General features: G+C 40.7%; 1 protein-coding gene across 2 annotated transcripts; it reads left to right on the top strand.

Moving 5' to 3' along the window:
• The first annotated feature begins 12,391 nt into the window (after nt 1-12,391).
• On the top strand, nt 12,392-25,779 carry mier2 (mesoderm induction early response 1, family member 2). 2 transcript variants are annotated; one of them, XM_053431001.1, is made up of 13 exons: nt 12,392-12,473; nt 14,192-14,360; nt 16,031-16,144; nt 16,328-16,439; nt 17,391-17,461; nt 17,997-18,066; nt 18,358-18,509; nt 18,667-18,748; nt 19,764-19,858; nt 19,932-20,062; nt 21,138-21,274; nt 21,963-22,059; nt 22,871-23,007. In XM_053431001.1, exons 2-12 carry the CDS (start codon nt 14,334-14,336, stop codon nt 22,016-22,018), a joined length of 1,047 nt encoding a protein of 348 aa, XP_053286976.1. In that variant the 5' UTR covers nt 12,392-12,473; nt 14,192-14,333; the 3' UTR covers nt 22,019-22,059; nt 22,871-23,007. The 2 variants fall into 2 exon arrangements, with proteins under 2 accessions (XP_053286976.1, XP_053286977.1); XM_053431002.1 differs by lacking the exon at nt 21,963-22,059 and having other exon boundaries at nt 22,871-25,779.
• The last annotated feature ends 864 nt before the right edge of the window (nt 25,780-26,643 follow it).

The raw sequence follows: 26,643 nt of genomic DNA on the forward strand, positions 1-26,643 counted from the left end.
ATATGTTAAAAATAACTTGGACCTCAGTCATGTAAACAAGCATGCCCAATTTTCTCAGAACTGCTTCACTAATGTCTGGGAAAGTTTGGAAAGAATTCTGTGTGTGTGTGTGTGTGTGTGTGTGTGTGTGTGTGTGTGTGTGTGTGTGTGTGTGTGTGTGTGAGTGTGTGATTTTCAGTTGACCATTGGCATGATGTGCCTCTTCCCTTGCATGGGGCCATATTTGTGTACCCTCTTATCATTTCTCCTTCACACCAGAACCATAACTCTATATTCATTCAACACACACACATCAAAACACTGTCGCCACACAAAGCAAAACAAAATCCTGCAGAAGTTATACATCTTATTTTTGGAATGTGTTTGTATATGTTGGCTCTTCGTGCTTGTCTGTCTGCTGCTCAATAAGAAAGGGTCAAAGGTACATTTCCCTCGAGACGCAGCCTAATGGTCACGCAGTCCAGTGACTCGGTCCCCACACATGCTCCTCCGACCGGAAATCTTACAACCATCCACCCCCAACCACCCCAAACACCCGCCTCAAAGTCAAAAGACCCCCCTCGCCCCTGCTACAACCCCACACCCTCAGGTCTCAGAAGAAAGGCAGCAGGAGCCTGAGAAAGAAGTAACCGACTGACAGAAACAGACCAGACTCCATTTCTAAAGACCATCGGTACAGATTTAGAATCACTTTAACCTTTCAGTGTCATGCTTGTGTATTTTTTTTTCAGAAATGCACTAAAGACTGGATATTCTCCAGAAATTTTCCGGAGGGACTATACGTAAGAACGCAAATCAGTTGCTCTGGACATTTTCCACAAAACTTTTCCAGCCCCACCATGTGAACTTACAGCAGGAAATTTTAACAGTGAAAATCACAGCGAGTGGGTGTGCCTGTTACATTTCTAGCATGCGTCAGACCCAAAACCGTAAATTGCTTATGTTGATATTAATGATGCTTCCAAATGCCTTCCTCTTCCACAATCTTTAAAAGGCTGTAAACAAAAACATACGTTTTCCACAGCAGAATTTAAACATCATGTCCAACCTATAAGCTCTGTAGCATCTTTTATTCCATCACTAAGCGCTCCTCGAAAGAACTGAATTCATGAATAACATTTTGAGTGTCATCATTGTAAAATGATACCAGACGGACACAGTGAAACCTTTCAGGGTTAGAGTACGTGGGCATGCTTGTGTGTGCAGTCGACATCCAGAGGTGTTTTCCCAAGCATGTGAGCCCGCCATGATGGCCGTTGGAAATGAATGGTGCATCTTTGTGAATGAATAACTGTGTGAATGACGATCCGTCACAGCCCGGCTCACAGACTTTCAGTGACAGCGGGCTCTATGGCCTGAGTGACGCGCCGACGCTTCGGATAAAGAAAGGTACGATAGAAATCTGCAGTGGTAGTAAAGGCTACCATGGTGACCACTCAACCAGCAACAACAATAACACCGGCACGGCCATCGGGCACGGCCATCCTAAAGCTCCCTGGCTCCACAGACAGGCGCACAAAATAAAGGCTAAAAAACACACACTTCACATCTCATTAGATGGGGCCAGTGTGACAGATGACTGAGGGGCCCCAACAGGTGGACTCCACCAAGTAAACACTAAAAAATGTGAATCGAGGACTGGGCAACGTGAACCAGAAAAAGGGTCAACTGGATTTGGTAAACTAATAGGTTCTTTTCACTTTCTTTAAGGTTGCACGCATTTTAGATTTCTAATCAATCTATCTATCTATCTATCTATCTATCTATCTATCTATCTATCTATCTATCTATCTATCTATCTATCTATCTATCTATCTATCTACCTACCTATCTATCTATCTATCTATCTATCTATCTATCTATCTACCTATCTATCTATCTATCCATCTACATATCTATCTATCTATCTATCTAAATAATATAAATATATTATTAGAATACTGTATTTTCATTGATGCATTAATATGACAGCACCATTTTAATTAAAAAAAGATTCTACATCTAAACTGTTGATTTCTTAAATGTAAAGTAATGCACTATATTCTAAATTATCAGTAAAGGTTATAAAGCCTTAGACAGCAATGTACGTTAAACTGAGATAGTATTTGTAAAACAAATGCAGTGGAGCAGATGTATACAGAAGTTTAAAGTAGTTTAAAACTATAGCACAACTACTACAAGTACTTCAGACATTTCCGCAGATGGTGATCCTTACTATTGATACTGTGAAGGTTCCATTCTGTAATACTCTGCATTACTAAGGTACTCATACTTAGTACATTTCACTACTGACAAAATGCTGTACACACACTGTAAAGACATCAACAGGTCTTCACATAAGTACGCAGCAATGATAAATCCAGTTTTTCAGCCACTGTACAGTTGATATTTTGCAGCACTTCTGGACACCTGTGGGGCACATGTGGTGGAAGTTGGTCTGTGGACTCACGTACTCCCTGTCCGGCAGCCCTGTGGTCCACATGTGTTTATAACCCTCACACAAGACAGTGCAACACATTGCTGGGATCGCAGCCGTCTCCACCCACCCCCCAACCCCTCACCCAGCAGCAAACCCAGTCATCCCACATCTGTCCCAGTCGGGGTGCTGTGGCAGCGCTGGTGTTGCTGATCAGGCTCAGGGGGTCCGGCAGCAGTAATGCTGCCTGTAGTGGTCATTGGTTGTCTATTGATGGAGTGTGAAGTGATCTTGTGAGCAGAGAGAGGTGGATAGAGGGGGGGGGGGGATAGATGGAGAAGGCCTCAGACGGTGGAGCAAACAATGATGTGTCAGATCCAGTTTGTGAGCCGTCTGTATAAACACTGAGGAATTGCCTGCCTTCTGAGCTCATCCTTTCCAACGGGTTAGCCTTTGGGTTTTCCCAGCATAAACTCAGTATGTCCCAAACACATCTCTGATATAATTAGAGCATATACACACGTATACACACGCACACACATACACACATAACTACCACCACCTTGCCCTCGCCTTGGACCTCTGGAACTTTTCCCCTGGAGTCCAAACCAAAACAATCAAGCCACTAAGGCAGGAAAGTGAACACATGTCTCCAACCCATCCATCACCTTTACAAGCCACAACCACAGCAGGGAAACCATTCTGACTCACTGATTTCCGTAACAGAGTCCAGCTTCTAAACATTATCTAATTTATCAGTGCTGTCTGGCTCTACACTTTTATCACCATGTACTCTGTAAGCCCTGTTAGGATGGAGAGAATAAATACAAATTGCAACTTTTATGTTTCAGGCCCTGATGTTTTCTCTGCAGCTCTCGCCCTGAAAAACTGTTTTCCATGGATGCGGACCAAGAGATAAAGCCGTGACCTCTCGGTGGAGCGCCAGCTTCATACGACACCGTCACCACGAAGGCACTCGCTCCCTTGGCTCACTCTCACGGCCTCGGAAAACTTCTGTTCAAACATGGCCTTAGATGGCAGAAAGAGAAACGGTCCAGAAAATGAACAAAGCACGCATTGTTCAAAATCACAATTGAGAAGAAAGCTCTGGTGGGAGATTGAATTTCTTACATATTCACATCTATTATTAAACCATAAAACAACCCTGAGAAATTATCATAGGTACGGTGCAATCCAAGAAATGAGGATATTATCGAACATGTGCAGCATGTTTCAGATTTGAAGTGATAAGATCATTTGATTTATGTTGAAAACCAGTGACGGTTGAGAAGTGATGTAATACTTCCCACAGCCTGTATCTGCTCTCTACTATTGTGATCGTGTGGAGGTAAAAAGGAGGCTGGTCATGATCGCAGGTTAACCGTCGATTCAAACAGAGGCCCGGTTGTGTGCTCTATCTATGGCACGTGTGTGCGCGCCCCAGTGGGTCGTCCACGTGAAAGGACCCATGTGTCTGGGCGTCAGTGACTTAATGACTCCACTTACAGGCCTAATTCACACTCAGGTTCTTGTGCATGTATGAAAAAACAACATGCGAGGAAACCCCTCCAACAGAGAATCGGTTGTGTCTGTCAGATTGGAGCTGAACACTTTTAGGGCCCGTGTTTGATCCTTCCTCCGGGTCGAAATAGAATTATGATTATACTATTAACTTACAGGCGGAATCTGCAACTAGAAAAGGTAAAACATTCATGCCGTTAAAGCCGGATCGGAAAAGGAGTGGTTTTGGCCGGAGAGTCACACAGGAGAGAGGAGAGAGATACACTGTAGAGGCCGGAGAGTGGAGAGAGGGCAGAGACGTGCACATCTTTCCACTGTGTTTGTATTTGAGCTCGTTGCGTCTCAGAGGAAATGCCCTCCACTGTTTCCACGAAAAACTTCTTCTATGGTCAAAAATCTAGCTGACTATTAATAAAGCAAGAGAACAGAACACACTGTTAGGAGCTGTTTTCCTGCTGTTGCTTTCAAAATTCCCATCATTGGGTATAAATGACACTGTCGTCTGTTGTTGTCACCATCATTTATCAAACTGTTAATGTGCTAAAAAACTGAGGGAAAGGAATGCTAATTTTGTCCAGTGCACCTTTATTTACGTGTGTACCCTCTGTGTGTGTGTTGTCCAGGTATACCTCATGTTGTGGGGACCTAAATCTCTATTACACAATCATGCTGTGGGGACTTGACTTCCTTATGGGGACAAAAAGCAATTCCCTCACAAGATAATTCGTTAAAATCTAAGGTGACAATATGTTTGAAGGTTGGGTTAGGATCAGGTAAGGTAAGGGTAATCGTTAAGGAAGGACGAAGTAGTATGGTTAAGGTTAGTATCCTGGTAATACGTTTAATGTCCTCTCAAGTCATTGTGCCACGACTGTGTGTGTGTGTGTGTGTGTGTGTGTGTGTGTGTGTGCCTGTGTGTTTGTGTGTGTGTGTGTGTGTGTGTGTGTGTGTGTGTGTGTGTGTGTGTGTGTGTGTGTGTGCCTGTGTGTGTGCCTGTGTGTGTGTGTGCGCATGTCAATCTATAGTTATGAGGGCCAATTTTGGTTCAATACCAAGGCATTTAGTTGTGATGGTTAAAGTTAGGGTAAGTGGTTAGGGAATGCATTACTTCAATGAGTGTCCTCACTACACAACTGTAGAGAGATGTGCGTGTGCGTGCGTGTGTGAGTGTGTTGTTGAACTCCCACTTAAAGAACACTGTTTTGCCATGAAACCACTTGTGCTCATGATTCAGATCCTGTGCTGCCTAATAACTGCAGAGAGTTCACACGCACAGCAGCACAATACACGGAAACCCAAATCTCCTGAGTGGAATGATCTCACCTTTGAATGCAACCATCTTTGTTTCCTGAATTATTAGGCTCTATAATACACACTACTCGCAGGCTTCTGGTCTTGAATTCTTTTGGGGTAATTCCTTGTCACACAATCACATCAGACATGTAGTAATTATATGTATAATATAGATTGTCCTCTCCAGCACACTCAGAGAGCTTGCTGCTCATTTCCTTTGCCAGTCACTCCAAAGTTGATTCATCACTGAGAGGCTGAGAAGCAGTTTGGAATAAAACATGGAAGGGGGCTTTTCACTGTCAACACAACAGCTACCGGCCCGGGGGTGAAACCGACCGGAGCTGACGACTGCGTGACCTCCTGTGTTTTGACGTCTCTTGCGGCGTGTTGGTTTAGGGGGGAATCCAAATGGAAGCTCTAAATCCCAGTTAAGCCGTAACAGCGCTGGGAGAGCTGGGCACTCCACAGCCCGCACTATCTGATCATCAGCTTTGTGCTGGCAGGCCCCGCCGAGATACAAACATCCTGTTTAGGGAGGGAGTGGGAGAAAGAGAAAGAGAGAGAGAGGAAAAAGAGAAATGCCAGTGGAAGTTGTCACTAAATGAACAAGACGGGGTCGGCTACCGAACCAAAATGTCTCTGCGTGTGTGCAGTGCAATGCTCTGAGAGTCCTCTGTGCTTGACCCAGTGGTGTTTCTGGCATCAGCTTCTTCACTCAGTGTTCTTTAAAACTATTAAAACTCAATGCCGAGTGTAGACTGTGAGTCACATTAGTATGCACGCTGAAACCCGAGAGCAGAGAGACCAGCCAGACTGAAAATTTCCCCAATTATGCCTCCACTGCACTGCCAGTAATCGCTTGTCCCATCAATGCCAGCCACACAGAGGACATACACACCACATGTGAAAAAAACAGAGGAATAATGCTTTCAAGAAGAACTACCGTACTGTTAAAATCAATACTTTTGTAATGTCCACACTTAATTTATTGTGTTCAATTTGGCAACGTTGCTTAAACAAATGTTTGTTGGCATGTTGAAGTTTTCACATTACAGCATCGCCCCCTTGTGGAATATTATATACAGTGTCACAACATGGAGGCGCAGCCTGATGTAGAAAACAGGCAAATTGTAGCACATAGATACAGCGAGTTCATGAAATCCCTTTGCACTGTATATTCTAGAATATAGTATAATGGAGGTACATTGAGGTACCACTGAAGGAAGAATAAAACAAGCCGTTTCAAACACAATAATATCAAATTGTTCATGCTAAATAGTATATTCTATAATATCCATATTGATTTAAAAAACAACAACACTATATTCAAACAACAAATCAACCTAAACCACAGTTAGATGGAGAAAATAAAAACATATATAACCAAGCCTGAAATCCTGCTTCCTCAGCTAACAAAGGAAACTCTGAAACAATGCATATGCTGAATGATTTTTTTTAAAGGAATGTGTGCAGTTCCCGGGCATCAGTTGTCACCTGGACTGAAAATGAGGATGTGGAGACGCCTAAATTGTTGTTGTTTTGCCACAGACCAGGAGACAAAGCTATTTTGTGTTGAAAATGATTTGATCTGCATGACAATGTGTGGCCTGCAAAAGCATGTGCTTCCATATGACGTCCAGTGCGCACATGTACTGACAAAAAGCTTTACCTCAACCCCCTGAATTTGTATCATGTGTACTCAGTGTATTTGTTGGCCTAACTTCAGTTACAGTATTTGTGTGAGAAAGTTGAGCACATGTTTGAGCAAAGACAACAGACTTAAAGTTTATATGTATTTTTAGTGTTATTTACTGTTTTTAATTTGTGTGCTGAGTGGTGTTGACTACCACTGTCAACCAAATTGCCCCTCGGTGAATACACACAGACAGTCCATCCAATAAATTTGAATTTTATTCAAATTCAGGCAGACTTTCTGTCCTATTTTGTATTTTGTTGTATTGCTCCTGGTTTGGCAATGATTGTCATCACGGTATTTCAAATACATGGACAGCTACATGCATCACATGGTGGCATGTATAGTCATGCTTTTGTGCGGATGACATGTTAGTATGTGGCAGACTCTTGTGACACCTCACTGGTTGTCATGGTGACTCATTTAGACATACTGGCTGGAGCCGGGATGTATCCATGGAAAAAAGTCAACTGGTGCACAACAAGCAGGAAGTACAGAGAGATACTGAGTCTTCACAAATAGTTAATTGTAACTGCTGATGTTATTAGATTATAAACCGAATACATCTATACATCAGTGGAAAAAAGATGTAACGATGTGATGTAACAAAGAGGCCAGCCCACATCTGGAGGTGATGCGGCTCGCTTCATGGACAGACCTGTCAGGTGTGAACGCAATCTGAAAGTGTGGCCACATTCATGACAGGACAAGATATTATGAGTGTGTGTAATTTGGTGCAGATCCTAATGAAAATCGTGATCCAGTGAATTTGAATGTGGTTTCATAAGGGGACTGTTGGGCCTTGGCAGAGGTATGGGCTCTGTATTGAGTGTCATTTTACTTTATATTGGTATTAAACAGAGAAAAAGTATCAAATATTCATATTAAACAAAACATGAGCTATTTTAGAAACCTCCACATGATGAGAGTCAAACCATTTATCTAATTAAAGATATGTATATTTTTCCACAACAAACTAAAGAAGTGTATTTGCATTCCTCTGCTTTAAGTTATTTTAAACAACAAGATAACCACCCTGGTCTCTCATCACAGGGTTAACATGCAGCGCCTGTAGCCACAGCACAGGATTATGGGTCAGTGGTCCAGGGCCCAGTTCCCTATTTCTTTCTCCACCATTTCCACAGAAGAGCATGCCTATACTGCACCCTGCAGGCCAGAGTCTTCAATGCACTCTGATACGGGACATCAACATTTGTTGGGCTATAATGTTTATATATCTTATATATTTCGATTTTTATTAATATGTTAAAATGTTATATATGTAACATTTTCAGCTGCTGTGAGTGAGCCACACAGATCTGTCATGAGGGTGAGTTATTTAACACAAAGAGTTGCATAATTTATTCTGCATTGGGAAAACCTAATGGAGTTGAAGATATCTGAGCTTCTGCTGCTTTGAGGTCCAATACGACCTTCTGACCTGGTGTAACCCTTTAATTTAACTAAAATCATCAATGACTCAGCCACCAATGACTGTATCCATTGCAACTGCATTCTTATGATGTAAACAGACATCTTCATGACAACTGAACAAACTCCATCCAATTATAAGGACAGAGTGAGACAGACGAAAGCTTAAGTAAAAGGCCAATAAGAGGGTCATGAGTTTAAAAAAAATTCTGTCAAATACTTTTTATGCCTTTAATTTACCTTTTTTTTAAAAAATATTTTGTAAGCACATTCTCGTGTCCAAGAATGTCAGGAACAGTTCCCCTTCCCCCCTCACACTTTAACTTTTACAAGTAATGATTATACTGCTGTGTCCCTGTCTCTTTGAAAGGTCATTTGAAAAATAGAATTACATATATTTTTAATTACTTCATACCGAGCATCTCCACTTCTGCTGTCCCTTTATGTGATGGTAGGTACTGGTAAGATTTGTATTGGTATGTCATAGGTAAATCACATTTTACTGCAATGTGTGGTATTTAAGCTCAAAACACACAATATACAAAGCTTCACAAAGAACCGTCAATTGCTGTTTTTGTGAACAGCTTTCCTTTTGCACACAAAACACACACACAGGATTAAACCCCTAAAGAAATAAAGGACACTATGAAGTGTCCTCACTTTTGTATCCTTCATAAAAACCTTTTTTAATAGGGGGCAATTAAACAGAGAAAGGGTTCTCTTGGAGAGGGTGGAGCAGTCTGTTGGTGAACACTTTATAAAGTGTCCAAATACACCTCTCACTCCTCCCTCTATCTCTAGTATAACCAGAAAGAATGAAATAACAAGGTGTCTGACACAGCAGCCACTTGAAAGACAAAATCATAGATGGAATGATGATATCTTTATTTATTAAGCATTTTCCAAATCAACATTACAACGTGCTTTACAATGGCAGCAATATGCAGACCAATCAACTGTTTTATCTTTTCCGATAAACACGATGGAAACTGTTGATTTCCAGAAGGCTTACGTATTCTGTACTGTGCAGTATGGGCCTATGTCCTGTCCATCCCTGTGATGCCTTAATACTTATTGTGCAACGAATTGTAAAAATGTACTTATCTTCAGAGAGGTTTGTGGAGCCACTGCACTTTAACACAAAACTTTGGGCAAAATTATAAAAAAAATCCTCCTGCAAAATGGCTACATAAAATTATGGGGCATTTATGCTACAGTAACTTGATGTAATAAAGTTGAACCCTTTACAAGAATATGATGTGCTCAATTTGACATTTATAATTTGAAAATTTGAAAATTCCTCCAGAATACGTAAATTTACACCACTTTCTACTTTACTGCAAATGTTGGTAAGTATTTGAGCATGTTAAAGCCCTCAAAAAGCTAAATAATAATATTAATCCTAACAATTTAAATTGTAACTGACTGTCTGTCAGTGCCTGTCAGTGCTCGGGCCCTAAAAATGACAAATAAATTCCGGCGTTGTTCTTTACAAAGGTGACCTATAGCTGCTGATCTGAGTCTTGCACACAAACACATCTAACAGTAGGTTAAAGCTCATTCAGATGATTGTGTTACATGTGATTGTGCAATTGTTGGATGCTAAACAGAGGTCAAACCTGACTCTGTAAACAGAAACACCAGAACATGCAGTCGCACTCTCTCTGCACACAAATGTGTTGTGTTGTGTTTTCTCTGTGTGTTTTGGGCCTTTTGTTGAACACAAACACAGTTATTTTCTCTGCATTGCCTTTTGACACATGGCTGCTTCACTAGGACAATACTGACAGATGGGTAGTTGAAAATCAAGCTGTGGTCTAATTAGCTGTTATATATTATAATGTACTTTTCTTTGTGCATTATTAACTCTACATGACAAACACAGGTCGAGACACAAGAAAAAGGAGATGAGAAATGCCAGCGTGTCTTGAAAACAATGGTAAGTAATTTTGTAAAATACAGAAATGCCTTTATAATTTTTCTTTAGATAATAGTTTTTCATGACTTGTTTACATTTTTCTGTTTTTAAGAAAATATATGGTATACAGCAGTAGTGGAGGAAGTATTCTTTTATCTAAGTACGAATAATAGATTCAAAAAATTCATTCAAGTAGCCTAAAAGTTTGGACACAGTATGTGCAGTATGGGCGTATGTCCTGTCCATCCCTGTGATGCCTAAATACTTATTGTGCAACGAAGTGTAAAAATGTACTTACCAACAGAAAGGTTTGTGGAGCCGTTGCACCTTAACACAAAACTTTGGGCAAAATTGTAAAAATATCCTCCTGCAAAATGGCTACATAAAGTTATGGGGCATTTATGCTACAGTAACTTGATGTAATGAAGTTGAACCCTTTACAAGAATATGATGTGTTCAATTTGACATTTATAATTTAATGTATTGTGTACTTTACATAATATGATGTACTATTTGGTACATCCATCACGTTAAATACACAATGTATACTGCTCTGTCATGGTTATATATTCCCTTTATCCATGTTTGGTGTTCTTGTCCCGTCTTCAATTTGGTTTGATATGACATTTTCTGCTGGTTATGTTTGAAGTATGTTTGTATTTATCTGTTGGAAAGTATCAGATAAAAGAATATCTGTGAGTTACTTACAGCCTAAAAAACGAAAGGGTTTAAAATCCTACTGTGACTGAGAAAACAAATCAGCACCTTTGAGTAAATGGGTGCAGAAAACATTTGGAATTGTTGCTTTAAAAGTAAAAGTATCACATCAACTTTTTTACTTGGGTACAATTAGGTACTTTCTTATAAATGCACTTAAAGTATTAAAAGTTCTTTCTGGGTGTATCATTTCCCCTAATACAGTAGTCTACTACAGTATTAACTCTTTCTATTGTATATTCAGTTTAATACAAGATAGTACAGGTTCTGTCGTATTAATATAGAATGCTGAAGATGATGCTATTGAAAACGCTGGGATAAGTGGATTAATCCCACTCTAATTATTGATAACTTCAAAAGTAGGACTTCTTATTGATGTATGAAGTAAAGTAAAAGCAAGAGTACACGAAAATAAAACTACTGAGGTAAAGTACTGATACTCGAAAAATTTTCTTCTTGCATTCCACCAGTGGTAAACAGTATGTATGGCAAATCATCATAAGTAAGAGGACACTCCAGAGATAAAGATATCAGAAATACATTATATTTGAATATTTTTTTATTCAACAACTTGAAATTAAACCAGTATCATTTGCATTCTTAAAAGTTTTTAGGTGTTTACTAAGAAATCAGTCGCTCTCTAAGTGTTGTGATCCTATTTTAATCCTGTTGATATCAACACCCGGGACAAATTTAGTCACCATCATATCTACTTATAGATCCATTTTTCTTCAATGTGGTTAAATGTTGTCTCGTGTGGTCCCCATATATATATATATATATATTCAAACATATATATATGTTAACTCTGCCTCTGCTCCTGTCTCTCTATAGAGAAGACATGCAGTCATTGGCCGAGTCCTTATATCTTTATCTGCCTGAGCCATGTCCTGTCCCCTCCCTCATTCACATACACATGCATATACACTTTTCACTGCAGCACGTGCAAGGCAGGTTTATCTGTGTGGCACATTTCAACAACAAGACAAGCATAACATATAAAAGGCATCATGACACGTTGTGAAAGCAACACAAGAAGCATTTAAACAGACATAGAGTGAAAAACAAATGATGCAACTGTCATTGGATGAGATCATGTCAGTATATTTTTAACCATGGGGGTCAGAGGTCATTAATCATAGCATGTATAAAAAAAATTGAAAGGTGAGCCGTTGTAATTTCAGTTGGTTTGGTGTTCAGTTTAAATGGTTTTCAAACTTTAAGTGTGATAAGAGTAGAATTTTGTATTTGATTCCAAAAGTGTTTTAAAAAAAAAACAGAAGTTCTTCGTTAAGTGTATATTTTAAGATGGTGGTGGTTAAATGAGACGTGAACAATTTACACCGGGTTTAGAAAGTGAGTAGAAGTCAGTAACCAACTGTAGCTGTGGCTGCTGCTGAGTGGTGGAGGCAATAAACGGAGCCGAGCACCAGAGCTACAACATCCGGGCAATACCCAGCCTGCGCAGAAACGGAATGGCGGAGGTAAGTGAGCGAAAACGAGGAATGCGATGAAGCGAACGATAGAGAAACTGTAGCGAACGGGCGACCCGCGTCCACCCGGGACTCTTCGCCCGGCTGCCCGCCGTGTCGCCGGCCGTTGAAAGAGAAGCTCCGGGGCCGGTAAAGCGGCAGGAAGAGACGGGAGAAGCTCCCCGGCTCTCTCGCTCCGTCTCTCCCCCCCTCTCCGTCTCCGCGTTCTCGGCTTTAAAGAGCCACCCCCCCCGCCCCGCCAGCCTCGGTAGTAGAGCCGTAGAAAACAATGGGGGCAGCTCGGCGGGGTTTTACAACACGGTGGTGCTGAAAGTGTTTCAGGTGCGCCGCGGGGGAAGTGGGAGGAAAAGTTGCGGGGAGGGATGTCACGACGCGGCGGCGGCTGAACTCCGGCCGGGTGCTCCTCTGACTCGCTGCTAGTTTCCTTGTGGTGCCGCTCGTCCGGAGGAAGACACGTTCAGCACCAAGTCACAGGAAAGCGCCGGCGGTCGCACACACACGGGGTGAGCCCGCCGGGCGGGGAGAGGCTCCGCTCGGTCCACTTGTCCACCGGACTCCGCTCAACTTCTCGGTCCGGAAACCGTGTCGCTGTGCCTGTTATCTAACAGCAGGAGCGTCGGCACTTTATCTCATGCAAGGGCCGGAGAGTTAAGCTCATCATGTGGCCTCCGTAAAGTTTTTCACTTCTGTATAACGTGGCCTGCATCACAGACACATGCTCTATTGTGTCTCGATCACTTTCTCTTAAAGCCCGGGGATGATATTGAACATAATTTAAACCATCCCACAAGGTCATACATCAGTGGATCTTATTCAACTTCCCTTAATCGCTTTCCCTCTTTTATTCGACTTTACAATCGGTTTTACTTTGCTTGACAATTGTTTTTAACTTAAACTTTCAGATTTTTAATTGATTTATCTTAAATCTGTCTCTATGTTGTTTCTAGTGTCACGGGACAGCACTCTGAAGCTGTCCCCTGGGTATGAAATATGCTATATGAAAACAACTGCCTTGCCTGATGATAATACTAAACTTTATTTATATAGCACCTTTCAATACAAAGTTACAAGGGGCTTTTTTTAAGTTAAAAATTACAAAACTGAAGGCAAACAATTTGAAACAGTAAAACTATTTAAAAAAAATATATATATTTAAACCAACCAACCTGCTCACGCAGCTATAGAGCACAGATACCGGAATAAAGAAAGAGTAAAGTCAATACAGAATAACACATTATAAAGTGATTGAAGTAGAAGAAGGAGGATGCACGAGAGACATTTAAAAGAGGATAAGTAGTTTGCCATCCAAACATCCTTTGAAATGTCCCAGTAAAACCAGTGACACTGAGTTTAACCTAATGTGCTCCACTCAGCGACACTCGGTTACTAGGGGGAAGTTCTCTCTAATAAAAAAGAAATGTGATTTAGAAGTGAAGAGTCAGCTGATCTGCTGGATCAGGCCCATGTAGATCGTGTTGTATATTATATTATGACTTGAATCTGTTTTACACAATCACATTATGGGGACTTGTCTTCCTTTCGGGGGGGGGGGAAGCAAGTCCCCACAATGTGAATTACTAGATTTTAAGGCAAGACGTGTGTTAAGTTAGAATACGAGGCTAGATAAGGTTAGAGTACGTTTCCGGGAAATCAATGCAAGTCAATGTAATGTCCTCTGAAGTCATAGAAACATGTGTGTGTGTGTTTAGGTGGGTGAAAAGCCTTTGGAGATGAGCGCTGACGTCGTGGTCTAGTGGAGCGTGGATGAGGAACAGTGATGAAGACCCTCAGCAGGAGAAGCAGGAGTCTTAACAGGCCTTAGAGGAGTCGGAGGTGAACGCTGCTCGCCCCATGAAGATGGCAGCGCAGTCCCACACTGTACGGTCAAGTTCAGACACACCTGATTATGTCAAAGCTGCTATTTAAAAGCTAGTGTCTTTAATAATATTTGTTGATTTTATCAATTTTGCATGATTATGGGAACTTTAAAGCTGAATCACTGGAATATACATCGTCCCAGTGTCATATTTAGGTATGCAACGGTTATCGGTTACACTGTATACTGTGGTACAATTCTAGACGGTTAGTTATACAGTTTCAAGCTTTGATTGGGGGACTGCTTTTTCTCTTAAATATATAATTTAACAATCCCGCAGTAATACTGATAAACGTGATCATTATGGTCCGTATAATTGGGATAAAAGATTCATCTTCACAACATAACATAATACACAGCATTTCTACTTTGATTTGCATGTTTAAAATAATGTACTTAATAACTAATGTTACTGAAGTTACTGATTTCACTTTAGATTTTCTGGGCATTTCTGACAAAAAACACAGAATAAAGCCACATCTCAATCCACTCATCCCAACACTACATCACAGTACATGCAGTGTGTGACAGTGGGAAAGCTCTGTGTCAGAGCCCATATTTGGACCCACTTGCAGGAGTTGTACTTAAAATTCCACACTCCTCATCGTGCTTTTTTCATAGTTTTCTGTCACTTCATGCCTTCATTATGAGACAGGACAGTATTATGCGTGAAAGGGAGACATGCAGCAAAGGGCCGAGTTAGAACTGCAGGAGGACTCAAGCTTCAAAATATCATTTAACAAGCAAAACCTTGTCTAACTTGCTTATTTTTTACTCTAATCCTTATTTTTGCCAGTAAATTTGTGTTTATTTAATATTTTGTAAATGCATTACTATCCCTGTTATCACTTACTCATATCATTTAAACAAAATGGTTTTGTTTTTTACAATTAAAAAGCTAATAAATTAGCTGTATACCACATCTACCTGTGCCCATTTTCAAAAAATTCCAAACATTGATTGATTTGATTGATTAATTATTTAAGCCTCGGAAAACACATTGAGGAATAAGACCCTCATTTACAATGGTGCTGAGGGTACAATAAAGAGTAAAACATTGAGAAATAAATAGATAAGAATAGAATAAATATGCATATATACATACAGCAATACAAAGTAAAAGGTCACAAACAATCAACCCTGACGATTCAATAAATACTATAAAATACTATGGTTAAGCTTACCCCAACATACAGTTACAATCACTGCAGGAGAAGCCAGCCGTACATGAAACAAGAATCAAGAACCGAGAACTACTTTAATGAAATCAACTTCATTGGCCTCATTGCAATAGCAATATGGCTGAGCTTAATATCACATTAAGGGCAGTTGAAACTGTAATCCAATTCCCAAATCGCACAGAAAGGAATATACATCCATTGAAAACCGAGCTCAAGAAATGATATGAAACACAGCAGTTCATTTTCACATCTGGATCCTTTTTCAAGAAGAGGGTTTACTAAGTTATCGGCACGACTTTGATGAATAAAAACCCCTCACATGTGGTGACTCTGCAAATTGACTGAGAGTTAAACTATTCGGGAAGAAGAGGGGAAAAAGTCCCCAAGAATACCATTTTGATGGTTTTATAGACTTGTGGTTGTCCTCCTTCTCTCGCTCGATCCTCTCTCTCCACCTGTCGCTGGCCTCCTCTGATGCGCTCTGCTCGTAGGCCAGTGAGCTTCCTCTGGAGGAGCTGCTGGCTCTGTATGGATACACAGTGCCAGATCCAGAGAAGGAGACCTGTCAAATGGCTGCCAGCCTGCCAGGCATGACACTGGACAAGGTGAGACATAACCCAAACAACACCAGCACAAACAAGGTGCCTCGTTCTTATCGAAGGGTTGGCTGGTCCAAAGTTTATATTTGGATTTGTATATTAACAAAACAATCAAGAAGATGTTAACAACTGATTTATTACTTTGTTCTTTGCTGTGCTCTATTATTGATATTTTGTTGTTGTGTTTAGGATCAGCTAACAGAGGATCTCTTTCCTGGGGAGGAGGAGGAAGAATCATCACCGGATGATCTCACCCCCTCAGTCACCTCAAACACCTCAGATGTGCTCCGCCGTCTCCAAGGTATCACACACACAGATTAACACATGGCTATATCACTTTTAACTTGATCCCATTTCTCCCTCTAAAGTTTAGAAAGAGAGTTTGGTTCATAATTTTGATTCAGATGGATCAGTTTGCACAGTCAGGGGATTTTTCTGATAGCTGCAATATTTTCTCTTAGTTTAAATCATGTCTCCAGTGGGATCGGAGCCTGTTACTCATTACTAGCTGATACATTTCAATAACAGTACCTGCTGGGCTTTATTGTGTTACAATGTTTTCAAACCCTCTGATTTGTTCTTGTATAATTTCATATGAGAGAGTCTCAGCATGGCATCCTCTACTGCCGTATTAGTTTCCTGTCCATGAGACGGAATGTTGTCAAAGTCACTGAGACATTTCTTAAGAGAAGGATACTCAATATGTTGGAACAACCCCAGGTAGTGATTCTATTTGAAATGAATGACGGTATTTGTGCTGAGTCCACAGAGCAAACTAAACACGTGGCAGGTTTGCTGCTTTTGTGTCCTTTATTTGTTAAGGAGAGATTGAATAAGAACACAGTTTCTCCAAATGGTAAAGACAAGAGAGCCTTGTTCCTCTGTGGCTCTTTTCTCATATTTTCGCTGCGTCATCTTGAATCGAATTTTTACTGACTGAATGACATATATTCTATAAATTATTCATTTATTTAATTATTTATTTATGTCCACGCTGTCCCTATAGCTTCGAGTCACAGCTTGGTTTTACTGGAGAAAGATCATTTTACCTCAGCAGGATGTATGTTGTTAACAGATGGTTAATAATAAACTGAAGAATAAAACAAATCTTAAATTAAATTAGATTCTTTTGAAGTTATTATTATTCGTTGGCATAAAGATATGACTTTTAGACAGCATCACTATTGAATTCGTCTTGACATCCAGGATTTGAGTAGATCAACCTCCTCTCTGTTGTTTTGGCTTCTTTAAGGTGGAAACAAAGGCCGCTCATCAGATGAGGAGTCTGACGATGCCTCTATTCCCTCCAATGAAGAGCACAAGGTACTGACGGCTGTCACACATATCTCATTGTGACTCTGTTGACCTGATGAGTGGTTTTAGGTCAAAGAGATATGAAGCGTACTGCATAGTGTGTTGCAGTTTACATTTCTTTATAGGAGAGAGAACCACAAAACAAAACAGCTAAATATAATAGTCTTTCTGAATTCGTCCATAATGGATCTGTCTTTCCTTTGATCCAGTGCCCACTTCAAAGCTTGTACACATTCTTCCTTTCTTTATTTGTTTTCCCTGTATAAACCTCATACATCTTGGCGGTGAGCATAATAATTTAGTGCAGGAGTGCCTGGGTTCTTTCTGCTTGACCAACTGAATCAAACCTGAACTAACCTCTTGGACATCGTCCCTGACTGAGACACAAAGTCACATGTAAACCACTCATTTACCAGATTTGATTGGAAACAAAATGCAGCACTTACAAAAATATAAATTTACAGTAGCCTGAGAAGTGATCTGTTACCATAACTCTACCACAAAGCACAGATCTCATCTCATCACAGATTGTCATCCTTCTCAGGAGATCATGGTTGGCTCCAGGTACCAGGCAAATATCCCTCCACTCAATCCAAATACCTACCAGGAAAATGGTAAGCAACATATAGTATCATCCTCTCGGAATTCAAACAATTTTAACAGTTGTTTCCTTTGAGTTTAACTTATGTGAACCTTATGTGAAGTTGCCTAATCATTACGTTTCAGCTGATCGAAGCCTTCCTGTGTAGATCTTTCTGACTTTGGCTACTCGTGTTGATATCTAAAAAGACAGCTTCATCATTTCTCTCTTCTCTCTTTAAATGTCCTTCCCCCTCCTCCTCTCTCTCCACCATCTCCTCATCCACTTTCTCTGCTCTTTCCGCTGCCTCTCTCTTTCTCTCCAGTCTACACTAGTGAGGACCAGTTGCTGTGGTCGCCAGGTGTCCTGCCGATGCAGGAAGTGGAGGAGTTCTTGCTGAATACACAGAGACCACGTCGCCAGGAGGGGGCAGCACGCACATCCATGCAAGCTAACACTGTCCGTGACAACGAACAGGTAAAGTTATATCATTTCAAGTGTCATCAAAGTCCCTATGTCCATTTACACAACTCGTAGCTTTTGAGCAGTTCACACATGCTTCAACAGAACTAGTTTTAGGAAAACATTCTGAGATATTCTTTAACTTGAATCTTTTTCTTCTTTTGACTTCCAGGCACTGTATGAACTTATAAAATGCAAATTCAATGCAGAAGAGGCAGTGAGACGATTACAATTCAACGTGAAGGCGGTCAGTGGTAAGAGCCTTTTCCTGTTTGTTTGTTGGAGGTGTACGATTTGGGTGGTGGTGACATGACGACCAGGATGTACTATGGGTGTAGAACTCTTGACATTTGATTATTTGTGCAGCTGAATCTATACATTATGCCCTGCCTCCTTCGTGCTCCACCCAGGCTCCACCCCTCGCCTGAACGTTGCAGACATTTCCCTTTGTTGTGAAAACATCTGACCCCGACAATCTCCCGCAGCGATCTTCCTATGTGAAAGGCAAACTTAGACAAACCAGTATCTTGCTGCAAAGTGTCTTACGCTGTCTTGCAGTGTGAGAGCCACAAATTAATATAGCAAAAGATTTATTTCTCTCTTCGGTCAACAAAACCACACCTACACACCTTACTGCCTGTCAGCTGCTTCACCGATCTGCAAAATCTGTTTGTTCCTGGCATGTGTTGATGCTGATGAAGTGAAGGATGCCAACATGTTGCCAACAGAGCCCTTGGAAATGAACCATTTAAAAAACCCTTGACTTTGTTTAGCTCAGAAGTTAGCAGGACTATAGGTTCTCATTTAGCAGGTGTTTCTCTAGGGGAGGTCAGTGAAAACTGCATAACATAGAGAGAAGCAAATGCACCTCGCCTTCCATTCACTACCAATCTGTGCGGGGGTTGGGGGGGTGGGGGAACTGCCTCCTGTGGTGAATCAAATCTGCAGCGTGGCTTCGTGTGGAGTTCAATTTAGGTGAACTTTGACCCGCAACATTCTCCTGCATTCGCATATGTGTGACTGTGTCCGTATTCAGATATGATGTGGTTTTGGATTTCCCTCCACACCCTGTATGTGAGAGTTTTTTCTACATTAGGCTCTATCCAGCCTGGATATTGAGCTGCAATTTCATGGCTGCAACTCCAACTTAAATCCTCTGCAGCACGAAGCCCAGATGGCATTAATTTTAAAAGCAATTTCAAATGGATGCTATACTCCTAAATGTATTGTTATGTGTGGCACTATGATTCTACTGGTTCTCTCTCTCAGATGAGCTGTGTGCCTGGAGCGAGGAGGAGTGCAGGAGCTTTGAGCTAGGCTATCGAGTTTACGGGAAAAACTTCAACCTCATTCAGGGCAACAAGGTGAGTTCTCGAAATGATTACCTGGCGCTCTCATTGGACGGCGTAGCATAAACAACCTTTTCTTTCTCCTCAGGTACGAACGCGCTCCGTGGGCGAATGTGTGGAGTATTACTACATGTGGAAGAAGTCCAAACGTCATGAGTATTTCACCCAACAAACCACCAGGCTCAGCCGCAAGAAGTACAGCCTGCAGTCAGGGAGCATGTGAGTGCTGCTGGGACACGAACAGGGTCGCAGTGTAGTCAGGGTTCATTTGTTTGTTAACTATGTACAGAGATTATACCTAAGCTGAAATTTACATGAGCTATAGACGAAAATGTGAATCCGCAATTTTTGAACTATGTCAAGCCATGCACCACGTTTTTATTTCATCGTGTTAACTGCTACAAACCTGACAGAATATAAATATAAAATAAATCATTCTAAGAAAATAGAGCAAATTTTAGGCTGTGAATCAATATGTAAAACAGATAGATAGGATTGTATTCTGTTTGCAAATGCAGGGTGTATTTACTGCATGTGGCCTACTGAACTTCCCATCCAATCTTAACTCTAACACCCCTACTCTGAGAAATTGTTGCCCTAGGGTTTGTTGATCTATTCATTTAGAAATCCCTATAACTAAAACTTGTAATTTCACACTGCCCTAACAAGGCCCTCCTCATCGGCTTTACTTTCTGTGAGTTTTTAGGGTCTATCCTGAAGTAATATCTCCTAAACAGAATTGGTTTGGCAGAAATTACAAAACATCTGTGTATGACTACTTTTGCTGTAGAGATATTCAGCTTTATCTAGTAAGAAATATTGTGTTTATTTATTTTTTGAATTTTCTTATTCCGTGCGTGCCACAACAAGTTTACATTCGCTGTCATCGTATTGGAATGGCTGCCAAATTCTCAGATATTGATTTTACTTAAGAATGCAAAATCAATCCATCCATCCATCCATCCATTATCTATACTGTTTATCCGTTGAGGGTTACAGGTCGGGGCTGTAGCTCGTCCCAGCTGAAGCTGAGCGACAGGCGGACTAGACCTTGCACAGGTCTCATGGAAAAATAATATGAAGAGCTTGAGTGCAGACGGTCGACTCGGGGGATTGGAAGGGAGGAAGGATACTAAAGCTAATAATAATAACAACCTCCTTTAAGTATTGCATATGTCTGCTCACTTATGTTTATGTTTTTGTTTTAAAAAAGGTTCTTCCTGTCACTCCCGCTTTTAACTGTTGACACACACACACTTTCCTGTGCTTATAGTGGTTGTGTTGTGTTTTGTAGGGAGGATGGAGACCAGGATGGGGATGTTCCGGAGCTGGAGGGAAGCAACAATTCCTCAGGCTTGTTGTCTCGCAGCTCCGTGGGTCCGAGGCAGCTCGAGTCCCCGTTACCTCCACACACCGACCTGGACAAACAAGGTAACTTAGAGAACCGACGTAGTGGGCAGGTTATTGTGGGACAAGGGTTACAGCCAGTCTGCCCTAAAATATGTCTACCATAAAAGCTGGAGAATTATCACTTCAGAGTTTCATTTGAAGTTGGAGCCGCATGAAACACTTGGCTCTACAAACACACATGTACAAACAGGTGACAAATATAAGGAAATTCATATAATTCGTATGGATGGGGACTTTTTCTTGTGTCTTCACTCATTTGCCAGGTTACCCTTTAATTTGTCACCTCTATATATACTAAACAATTCCACACACAGGGTGTGTAAGTAGGATTTTGTGTCTAACGTGAAAATCAGAAAGCTCTGCATGTTCATCCATTTTTCTGTTTATAAATAATATTATGTTTGCATGAAACAACAAAAACATTTTCCAAATCACATAATGATACCCATCATGCAGTTCTAAAGATTTTATTTTGTCATATACATTGTATCATTATATAATTAATTATTTCGATTACATGGTTTGCCTTTTATTTTGACACATATTCATCATCTTATGTCTCCATGTTATCAATCATTTTGTCTCCTCTTCTTTTTTTTCCCCATCTCTCCATTATTTTGCTTTTTGTGTGTCTTGTGTTGTTGTGTGTGTATGCATGTCTCTGTATATGTGTGTGTGTAAATGTGTGCATGTTGCTATGGTGCTCCAGAGGAGGAGGGCCGTCCCCGGCGCAGACGAACTCCCCGCTTTCTCTTAAAGCCATGAACTCATCCTCACAGGCCTCAGAAAGCAGGCTGGGCCTGCAGGTAAAGGAATCTTAAAGAGAGACAAGAAATACAAAAATCCTATTGAATTTCATGTGGTGTATAATTTAATTCTAATTGAAGCCCAAGGGAACAGGTTTTAATGTAATTGGCCATCAACACATTTCTGTTCTTGCAGTAAATGCCACATTCATTCAAAGAGGTCATATATATTAAGTTACTTAATTCAACCCTTCCCTCTTGGATTTGTTTTTTTTTAATACTGAAACAACGAATTTCTGCAAGAAAACACAAGGTCAACATCCCATGGCTGTTACTTTAAGAGGCTCTTTGAATCATGTACTGTAGGTTTGCAAATTACTTTTCTCATTACTGCAGCTGTAGGAGGAAAAACATCTGTCCACCAAAATGCATCAAGTGGATAAAATGTTTCCTCTTACATTCCCACTCCTCACCCTGAATGTCTGCTCTGCTTTATGTAACTTCAATGAACGGGTATGATCTCCTGTGAGAAGTTTGTTACGGACTTAAATGACCAGAATCAGGTCCAACATGTCCAAGAGGAATGCTCAACTATAGATCCGTTGAAAACAATCAGATGTCTTTAAAAATACAAGAACAGCATTCTTCTGCAATACTTAGTGAAGAAACCTAATTAACAGCAGCAGCTCTACTGGTTCTTTTTCTCTTTGTGAAAACCACAGAGCCCGACAGAATTAGTCCCCACATATGTCTGCAGAGGGCGCTGCTACACAGTGTTGCTTTAGAATGAAGAAGTATTTGAACAACTTTCTGCAGTTGCCAATTTTTGTCACATTTAAACATTTTTCTAAACTCTCCTACATGTGTGCAGATGGTGAGCTGGTGATGGGGCTGTCGGAGCTGTGTGGAGACGGATGTCCTCAGCAGCTGTTTGGCTGTCCCTTCTCTCTGCAGCCCCTGGACGACCTGCGGGATCCCAGCTCAGACAGTTGTTGTCCCCCAGCTCCAGTCCAGCTCCAGTCCCAGTCTTCTGCCCTGAGCTCCCAGTCGGCCTGCGGGAGCCCTCCGTGCTGCCATGACGACCACTGCCTGCCGGGCTCCTGCTTTTACCAGCTACACATGCTTGGTGGACCCTTTGTTCCCGAGGACCCTGACTGTGCACCTAGTGGCGGCCCACATGGGCTGCAGGTGGAATTTAGCCTGCCATCTGCCTCTCCGCCCTCGTCCACTCTGCTCCCGTCACACTTCCAGGCGATTGGCGGCCTGCAGCACCCCTCAGCTCTCCAGCATCGCTCTCTGACACAGTGAGGGGAAATTCAATGCTGATGTAGGTGTTTGCCTTTTGTCAAAATCATTGATTGGTGTTGGTTTTACAACTGACTCATACAAGCCCGAACAAAACGTGCATTTACTGAACCTTATGAAAGGGATGGACCTGCTCCCTGTGCTGGGGGTGTTGCTCGTATCTGAACCCTCTTTTCAAACTGATACACTTGAACTCATTGTCCATTGTGTTTATCACTACTGTCAGGTGTTGATTGTGTGTTTATTTATAACAGTTTATCACCACAACCTGCGCCAGGGCAACGCTGTTGATTGGCGGTGACGAGAGCTGCAGTGACCACACGAACCATCGTCCTCTGTTCGTCTAAATCCGAGCAGTGGCTGACGATGTGAACAACCGTTGCTTTGTTGTGTTTTATTTATCATAATGGAGAAGTTTGACTTCTAAAGTCGACATCCAATAACATTTCTTTCTTTGTGTTCTGCTTATTGCTCAGCACTTTTGCCTCTGATTCTGTTCAGATCTGGTATTCGCATCCGTCCTGAGCGAGCCAATCACAAGCAGACAGCTCAAAGTACATATGAACAAAAACAAATTCATCGGATCACTCAGACCACATTCAGAAGTGGCCACGTTGTCTTCGCTGTGTGAGCACAAGCGTCCTGGGATGCACATGAAGGAACTGCTACACTTTCACAATGAATCGTATTTTAACATATTTACTGCCACAGCATCCACACAGACCACCGCATAATGAATTTTATACAAGTCTTTTTTTTCAAATGGGTTAAATCTTAATACCAGCTCTGAAAAGGGCCTCCGTTCAGTGCCACATGAACACAACTGATGGGAGTCTGGTCATAAAGTAAAATCCATCAATTCAAAGATTATATGAAAGTTAATTTATTACATTACACGTGCTCGACTCAGCCCAATGGCCTCTGTCTTCGGTTTCTCCTGCTTCTCTGGACCTCCAACCTCCTCCACTCCAGCTGTCTGTCATCCTTTGGTACAAGAGTCGTTCTTCAAATAGAAATTTGTTTGATTTTAAAAACCTGAACATCATTTTCTGTGTTGTTTTTTTAAAGCTTTATAGGCGCAACAAGGAGCACAGTGATTTTTCGGATTATTTTTCTCTCTTTAGTTTGGCCTTTGTCAAAACCTTTCAACCTTGTTCTTCCCTGATGATTTATAAACGTGCAATGCTTTTGTGTCATTTCTGACAACTGTTTTTATAAGAATGAATATTTAGTGCAGTGAAGAGCCTGACCTCTGACTTGCAGAGGTGACGCAGAATTACATATGTTAATGTAAAATGTACATGCTAAGCTACGCAAGTCAGTGAATCCAAATCCTGCTTCTCAGGCTCTGCAACTTTGAAGATTTCCATGATCAGTCATCCAGAACCAACTTTGATGGCTGTACGGAGATTTAGATAAGTGAGTATGTTGAAAGTTGGGCTCCAAAAGAACGACCTGACATAGTATTTAAGTTCTTTTGCCTCTTTGAAAACCGACAACAAGGAAGCAACATCCACGTAAAGTCCAGTCCATGAAGATATGGAATAAAAGAACGAACAACAGCACCATTTTTATCGTCAGAGCTCACTCTCCCTTCTTTCCTCTGAAATGTTTCCTTGAGAATCTTTAATGACCTTGACCTGAAATGAAGAAATATACTGATAAGTGTTCATGTGCATTTAAAACATCTAATAATTGTTATTTTTGCTATAGAAATCTAAGTGCTGCATAAATTAAATTTCCGTGGCCCCATCTGAGCTGTCATATGAATTTTGAGAGGGACAAACTTTTACAATCACTGCACCTTTTGTGTTAAGGAATTATTTATTAAAGTATTTGTTAAAGTCAGTTCCCCATTTTATATTGTGAATTAAAATTGAGAGAAGCTGGTTCACGCCATCTGCAATCTAAGAATTTAGATCTAACCGTGATGTGATGGTACAGAAGTGAGAAATTAAAAGACTAAAGGTTACTAAAGTAAATATGATTCCAATATTTTATATTTTGTATCACTGAATAAAAATATAAACTTGATTTTTTTTTACGTATTTCACAAAATCCTGTATTGATTCGTACGCTCATCTGTACATGTGTGGTTCTCTGCATGTCAGTATATTTCAGTCTCTGAAGAGGTAAAGGGAAGGTAACGGGGGAATGAAAGGGTTTTTCAGGTTATTCTTCCTTTGTCATCTGTTCATCTATTTATTGTTTGTCTGTAAGTGTGCGAGCTCTTTCTGTGATCCCTGTGTAACGCCCGGCCGGTTGCAGATCAAAGTGTGTTGTGTCTTTGACTGTTTACTTCAGAGGAGTTCAGTACATGACCACAGAGGCATCGAGAAGAATCGAATTACTGCCTTTAGTTCTTTCTTCATTTTGACTCTTATTTCTTAGCAATATTGTCCTGCTTCTTCTGTTATGTTTTATAATTATTATATTTTGTAAAGAAAAAAATAATTAAAATGAATATTGTTGAAATATTAGGATGTATTGCTTTTGTATCCGGTGCTGCACCTTCTCTTGTTTGTGACATCAGGGAAACTACTGTAAGTAATCCTGTCTTGTCAACATTATATTCACAAATAGAAATTGTGAGAGTTTGATAGTTAACACAAAAGTGAAGAGAAGTGATGTCTTTATTTGGCTTTGCAAATGTGGTTTTAAAAATGCAAATATGAAGATGCAAAACATCCTACAGTCCTACAACTATACTTTCTTCTCAACAACGGCACACTACAAAACTCTAACTCGGAAACATCGACTTAATATTGTATTATGTATGTATGTGACAAATCATATCTATTATTTATAAATAAATATATATATATATATACATATATACACTCTTATAGTTTAATTGACAGAGAACTAACCTTAAATGACAGATGATGAGCTGGAGTAATGGATGGTGTGTTTACTGAAGACTGCCTTAAAAGTCAGAACCTACAGTGCCTTGCATAAGTATTCACCCCCCCTGGTCTTTTTCCCATTATGTACTGTTACTAACTGGAATTCAAATAGACTTAAATAAACTTTTTCCCGTTTGATCAACAAAACATGCATAGTACTTTGGAGGTGCAAAATAAATTTTATTGTGACACAAACAATAATGAGAACAAAAAAGTTGACATCTGTTGGGTGCATAAGTATTCACCCCCCTGTGTCAATACTTGGTAGAACCCCCTTTCGCTGCAATTACAGCTGCAAGTCTTTTGGGGTATGTCTCTACCAGCTTTGCACATCTACAGATGGAAAGGTTTGTCCATTCTTCTTGGCAAAAAATATGAAGCTCAGTCAGATTGGATGGAGACCGTCTGTGAACCGCAATCTTCAAGTCTTGCC

This window comes from Pleuronectes platessa, chromosome 9 (assembly GCF_947347685.1).
Source record: "Pleuronectes platessa chromosome 9, fPlePla1.1, whole genome shotgun sequence".
NCBI classification, from domain to species: domain Eukaryota; kingdom Metazoa; phylum Chordata; class Actinopteri; order Pleuronectiformes; family Pleuronectidae; genus Pleuronectes; species Pleuronectes platessa.

What these genes read in the sequence shown, in the direction of transcription:
- mier2 (XM_053431002.1), top strand. Translation starts at nt 14,334, where the DNA reads ATGAAGATGGCAGCGCAGTCCCACACT. An exon ending in CTGTCCGTGACAACGAACAG is followed by an intron (nt 18,510 to 18,666) that starts GTAAAGTTATAT and finishes TTTGACTTCCAG; the next exon opens with GCACTGTATGAACTTATAAA. An exon ending in ACCTCATTCAGGGCAACAAG is followed by an intron (nt 19,859 to 19,931) that starts GTGAGTTCTCGA and finishes CTTTCTCCTCAG; the next exon opens with GTACGAACGCGCTCCGTGGG.